The sequence below is a fragment of the Octopus bimaculoides genome, chromosome 11 (genome assembly GCF_001194135.2).
Source record: "Octopus bimaculoides isolate UCB-OBI-ISO-001 chromosome 11, ASM119413v2, whole genome shotgun sequence".
Classification (NCBI taxonomy): domain Eukaryota; kingdom Metazoa; phylum Mollusca; class Cephalopoda; order Octopoda; family Octopodidae; genus Octopus; species Octopus bimaculoides.
The window spans coordinates 41,456,945-41,463,583 of NC_068991.1; the positions used below are offsets into that span (position 1 = coordinate 41,456,945).

At 38.3% G+C, this 6,639-nt stretch overlaps 1 protein-coding gene across 1 annotated transcript in view; it reads right to left on the reverse strand.

The window, feature by feature from the left end:
* Window positions 1–6,639, reverse strand: part of LOC106879740 (kielin/chordin-like protein) — a 50,240-nt gene that overhangs the window by 3,688 nt on the left and 39,913 nt on the right. Inside the window, exon 15 of the mRNA XM_052971978.1 lies at window positions 2,978–3,145. Within this exon, the coding sequence (XP_052827938.1) occupies window positions 2,978–3,145 (168 nt within the window). The remainder of the gene's footprint in view (window positions 1–2,977; window positions 3,146–6,639) is intronic.

Below are 6,639 nucleotides of genomic sequence, written 5' to 3' on the forward strand. Positions count from 1 at the left end.
TTGTTAAAGAGGACAACAGACGTTAAGGCAAAGCAAACATCTCAAGTCGTATACAATATTATTATTGGAAAAAATTCAAATTCTTACAATTATTTCTGGAATATCCCCGAGTATAGAATATTCTGTCATTAGAGGCAAATTGGGAAAAATAAGAATGGTATATATATATTAATGAGATGGGAGTAAAAAAAAATAAGAAGAGGAGAGAAAGAAGAAAAAAGAAACATAAAAGTTCATAGTTCAACTTTCCGATGTTGTAGAAACAAGAGCATAAGTCCTTAGGTGCAATCCTGCGTAGATCCATGTGGGTTAAAATCCTGATATAGTAAACGTCTTTTTTTCTCTGGATTTAAAACCCACATGGAACTATGCAGGATTGCACCTAAGGACTTATGCACTTGTTCCTACAACATCGAAAAGTTGAACTATGAACTTTTATGTTTCCTTTTCTTCTTTCTCTCCATCTCCTTATTCTTTTACTCCCTCCCTCTATGTCATCGCATTAATATATATATTTCATTCTCATTTTCCCTATTTTTCCCTATTTGTCTCTAATGGCGGGATATCTCAGAAAAAACTGTGGGACTGAATTTTTTCCAATTATAATAGTGTATACGACTCGAGATGTTTGCCTTGCTTTAACATTTGTTGACCTGTTTAACAATTATATATCCGCTGCATCGGAAATCTGCAATATCTCCATAACTACCGTCTCAGCTATAAACTTGGAGCCCCAGTAATCCGTTACAGCACTTACCTAGCGTACCTAATCGTTTAGATTACTTGTGAACTAAACCCCCATACTTTCTATCTATCTATCTATCTATCTATCTATCTATCTATCTATCTATCTATCTATCTATCTATCTATCTATGTCCATCCATCCATCCATCCATCCATCCATCCATCTATCTATCTATCTATCTATCTATCTATCTATCTATCTATCTATCTATCTATCTATCTATCTGCATATACATATATATATTTCCCTTACGTATTTCGAGACTAATAACCTGGTATAGAACTCAGTATATGCTTACTTCAAAACAAAGTGCTAAACGAGTATAGAGAGGTAATAGGAAAATGAGATGACAAAGGAATAAATTATTATCTTATGAACTTCATTATCTTACAGCTGTTTCTAAAAGCCCCTTCAGTCATGAATGATCAGAGGATTGCATCTAGAAAGTTTCCCTCCGAGGCAGAAGTCCGGGCAAGGTTGTTTGTGGGAGACCACCAGTCGCTCATGCATATCAGTCTTCCCTCTCCACGCCATCGATGTTGTCTAAGAGAAATATAAAGACCGATACAGCTTGGCTGTCAGTGATGACGCAACCCATTTCTACAGCTGAATGAACTGGAGTAACGTCAAATAAAGTGTCTTGCTCAAAACACAATACACAGCCCGGTCCAGGAATCGAATTTACAATTTCCCGATTGTAAGCCCGATGCTCTAACCACTGGGCCTTGCCATGCACCTTCATATACACACACACACACACACACACACACACACACACACACACACACACACACACACATACTCCTATACTCGGGAACGAATACTCCTTGAACTCAGATCAATACTAATCAAAAGACATTACCCAATATCTTTAATAAATGATGGAATTAAACGAGCTAAGGAAATAGACATACGAACATTAAGGGAAGTCAACCGAAATACTAAACCAGACTTAAAAATACTGCCATACGTCTCCACACATAACACTAGAAACAACGAAGCCTTTAACGTTATCATCCAAAATCTACCCATCCTTACAAGAGATAAAACAATGAACAAATTTTAGACTTGCACAAAATTATCAAAAGTAAAATGCAATCTAAATCACTGAAAAAATATTAACCAGCGCAAGGCTGTATCCATTAACAACAGAACCAAAAGTGAAAAAATGTGGTCGACCTAACTGTGGTACTTGCCCCCACCTTTTGGAGGGGTTCAGAGTTCCACTTTAAACAAGGTGAAATATTTAAGATTAAATCAAATTTCGCCTGTGCCTCGGAAAATCTAATCTATGCCATTATATGCTTAGGGTGTGGTAATAATTATATTGGCCAAACAGGAATGTCACTCCGTAGAAGAACCACTCTCCACAAAGAACAAAGCCGTCACCCACATTACAGACAGATACAGATCAGTGGACACATAGAAAGGTGTGCGAGGAATCTTAATCCTATTTTCCTAATTTTTCCCCTCTATCAATGTTCACAGAACACCTCAATAAACAAAGAATGAATAAAGAGGCAACTTTCATCAATAAATATCTTCCACAACTAAATATGAACACATAACATAATATAGAACACTACTAACCTTCCATTTAATACCACTAATCCCCATACACCCCATACACCATTCACATTACAGAGCTAGATCTACCCTAATTGCACCAAATCCAGAACTACTTACCTCCCTTACACATAATCTTTTTACTCAGGGACTAGTAGACCTGACACCGTTCAGTATTCGGTGTGCTTTCAAAGCAATGATTAGAGTTATTACGAAACCAATATGCTTTTGAATCTCTTTAACAGCTCACAATAATGACTTTTATTACTTTTATTCCTACCTCAGTTCATCTAATTGTATATATCTATCATTACTTTTCATAAAAAGCCTTTACTTTTTTTGATTTTCAATGTGCATTTTCGCTTATTTTTCTTCTTACTTTCCCATTACATTTCCACGTGTAGTTTCTATTTTGTTTTTGTAACATATTTCTATTATATATATATATATATATATAAACATACACACACACATTGCTTGGATAAACTTAGTTGATGGAAGTCCTTTAGTCTGCTACGTTACCGATGTAAGACCTTATCCGGAACTTAGAAAGCAGAACACCCTCCTCAGTTTACTATATTACGCATCCAAGATTCTACCTTATCTGTATTTAGTAGGCAAGACGCCTCTCTGAGTTATTTTCTTTCTGCCATGTTTCGTATTACCTTGACTTTTTCCTTGAGAGCACTTTCGTTCAGTACATGTTATAGTTCCTTTCGATTTGCAAGTACACGTATTACATTTATCTCCAGCTGTGAACGTCTGCCCGATAACGTGTACCTCTCCGTGGTAGTGGCAAAGAAAATAATTGTGCTTCATCTGTGTCGAAGTCTCTGAAAGAAAAGTTTAACAAGAATTCAGTATGAATTCGAAGACGTTTCTGCTTCTCGCATAAAAAATAGTTGACTAGTTTATTAGCCTTTTGAATATAACACCAAGACGACAGAAAAGCGACACAATGTTATAAATCATTAATGTAGCTAGCAAGAAAATACACCGGTTACAAACTTCTAATTTGCATTGAAATACATTCATAATGATTGAACTCAAAATCAAAATGAATAATCATTACATCAATATTGAAAGAATAATTTCTCAGTTTTAATTCCCATTTATTTATCGGAATTGATGTGTTCATTGCAATAATGTCATTTAGGATTACAATTTAGTTTGAATAAATTCCACTAATGAGATTAAACGGAAACAGCTCAGTGATAAGATATAGGACTACAAATCACAGGAAACAAGTATGTGTTAAAATCATTAGCTGAAGGCATTTCACATGGTTTAGGGGAGGATAACGATGTGCACCGATTCACTGCTTCCAACATGTTTTTTGTTATAGTTTGACATCATCAACAGCGAAGACGTTATCTATAATTTATTGAACTCAGCTCCATGAGACTGGAGACAAGAATTTGATTTTAGAATTCCTGGGCACTTTTTGGGGTTACTGTTGACAGAAAATGTATAAGCCAATCACTGTAATATTTTATTTCGTTTTTGGATTTGGTTTGCAAGATATTTTTATGTGATTTCGTGTGTTGAAGCATATTCTGTTGTGTCTGTGGAGAGTCATTTTCTTATTGTGCCTTAAAATTTAACACACTCATCGTTAAAATTTCCACTTATTTCTTATTTTTATTTTCCTAAAATTTTCGTTGCATCTTGCAACCTTTTCAATAGTCTTGACTCTGTCCGTTATTTACGCTGCGTTCTGTTTTTGCTTTTGTTTGTTTTTGCACATGTGTGTGTCTCAGTGTGCATGTGTATGTATGCATGTGTGCATGTGTGTGTATGTATGTCTGTGTGTGTGTGTGCATATGTATATATGTATATATGTGTGTATGTATATATGTATGTATGTGTGTGTTTGCATGTACGTATGTATGTATTCTGCATATTCCTGTGTTTGTGTGTTTTTTTTTTTTATGTATGTGTGTGCATGTGTGTATATGTATGTATATACATCTGTCTCCTTGTGTGTGCATGTCTGAGTGTGTGTATGTGTGTGTGTGTGTGTGTGTTTTGCTGCTATGTACCATGTTGGGAAATTCACCGATTCATTCGCATCTACCATCGTATCTATAGATTTTTATGCGAAAGGAGCACCAGGAAGTGACTGCAACAGTTAATCATTGAGTTTTGTAACGGTCACATTTTTCGGAGCCAGCACTGCTCTTTCAGACAGCCATTCATGGCTGAAGTAATTATCTTTTAAATGGGGAAAAACTTTATGGGTGAGTTCGGCCAAAGATGAAACAGAAGTTGTGAACGGGTGGACGTCCAGTTCCCCATCAGCGTCAAGAGACACTTTACCATCACGAAGTTTCAGAATGTCACTTGAGAAGTTAGCCGACGTTTGGTCGCCGAGCAATCGAGCCCTCATTTTGATTGTCAGGGTCAGTGACCTGACATGATGCCAGAGCGGAGACGACTTAAGGCATGCTTGAACCTCATCTGCTCGCGTGCCTTTGGGGATAACAGGAAGAGTTTGCCCAAAGTCACCTGAAAGCAAAAGCGTAACAACTCCCATGTGGGCTTTGTAACCCCTGATATCCTGAAGGGTTTTGTTTAATGCGTCGAAGGCTCCCTTGTGGGTCAAAGTACACTCGTTCCACACAATAAGCTGACAGCGTTTCAGCACTTGGGCCTGGTCAGAGTTCTTGCTTATATTGCAGGTAGGTGTTTCTGACATAGTTAAATTGAAAACAACTTAAAGGTGGTGTATGCAGTTCTGCTGCCAGGCAGCAAATTTGTAGCAATCCCTGAAGATGCGACCACAACCACAATGCTCTTTTAAATCCTGACCTTCGCTAGGATGAGCTTCGTTACAAAGGTTTTGCCTGTACCCCCTGGAGCATCAAGAAAAAACAAACCACTTTTCCTGTGGCGCACACAATAGTATAAACATGCCGTTGATCCGGAAGAAGCTTTGGTTCAGTTTCTAAGACGAAATTGGTAAGGGCATCTGTGTCGTAGGACGTCTCTCGCAAAAGAGCTGTAGAAAGTAAGTTTGACTCTGAACGTAGCGGCTTAGGCAGACCGTATGAGGGCAAGTCATTGCCACCGAATGATACAACTGTACTTTCAATGTCGATCACGGCTTGAGTGTATACCTCATCGCTTATACTTTCTATCCCAGGAAAAAGCAACTTCGCCTGACGTATGAAGTCCTCCGACAAGTCGTCTTTAAATTTGAGCCACAAAGACAAAGGGTTGTTCAGTTCACAAATTTGCAGCATAACAGCAAATAGAACTCGTAGATGCTTAGTTGTCTGGGGTGCAACAGCTTCGAATAACGTCGCCTCCCATTGCGCATCATCTTCCAGCAAACTCGCTTGAGGCATGCGTACTTGTAAGTGCTGCATGCAGAGCCATCGACAGTCCTTAAGTCATCAAACGACTGGGGCCCACATACCTCATGCAACAGACGGTGAAGATAAAAGCACTTGTGTTGGCTCGGATGCACTGTGTAGCTGTTATAGTGGATCCCTAGCATAAATAAATCTGAATAATCTGGTGTCACATCAAATGCTGGACCAATAAACACATTGATTAAGTGGTATGCAGCTTCATTTTGCTTCTGTAGTTCAGTTTCAGTCTTCCGGTCATCCGCTGAGTACCGCGACGTCATGAAACTCTTTGGGTCAAACTGCAAATGTGTACCGAGTTTGGTTGAAATCGGACGACTTTTTGAAAAAATCGATAATTATCGATCAAGTTTTTGTGAAAACCGAACATTGATCGAAGCAGTTGTTATGACTAAAGCATGCCTCGGAACACAACTAATGCATATCTGAAATTTCAATCGAATCGATCCGGTGGTTCAGCGGTTTGGCCCGGCTTCACCCGAAAGCACTTGTACACGGAAACCGTAAACAGCGCTAAAATATAACTTTTAGAAAAGCAGCTTGGGTTTTGATTTGATTCAAGAGGTTACCAAGGTTATTGCTTTAAAAATGTCACGTCACAAACCGTCTTTTCTCAAGTGTAAGGCCTCATGTTTCCGCAGTTTCATGATAATTTATTAAGACCCGTGCAACGCCGGTTACTACTACTAGTGAAAGCTTGTGCAGTGCAGAGGCTGTTATTGCTTTAACTATCTCATGCTACACATAGAAATCGCTTTCATTTATTGTAATGGAAAGCTTCAGTGCCGGATGTTTACTGTTATTGGCAGTGGCTATTTTGAGGTCACGTGGGGGGTCACAATGTGTGTGCACACCATGGTGGAGATTAATTGTTTATGCATCGGAGAAGGAATGGGGTCAGTGTTCTCAGAAAAACAAATCAGGAGCTACTTCAACAAAGGCATTTTGTTCGA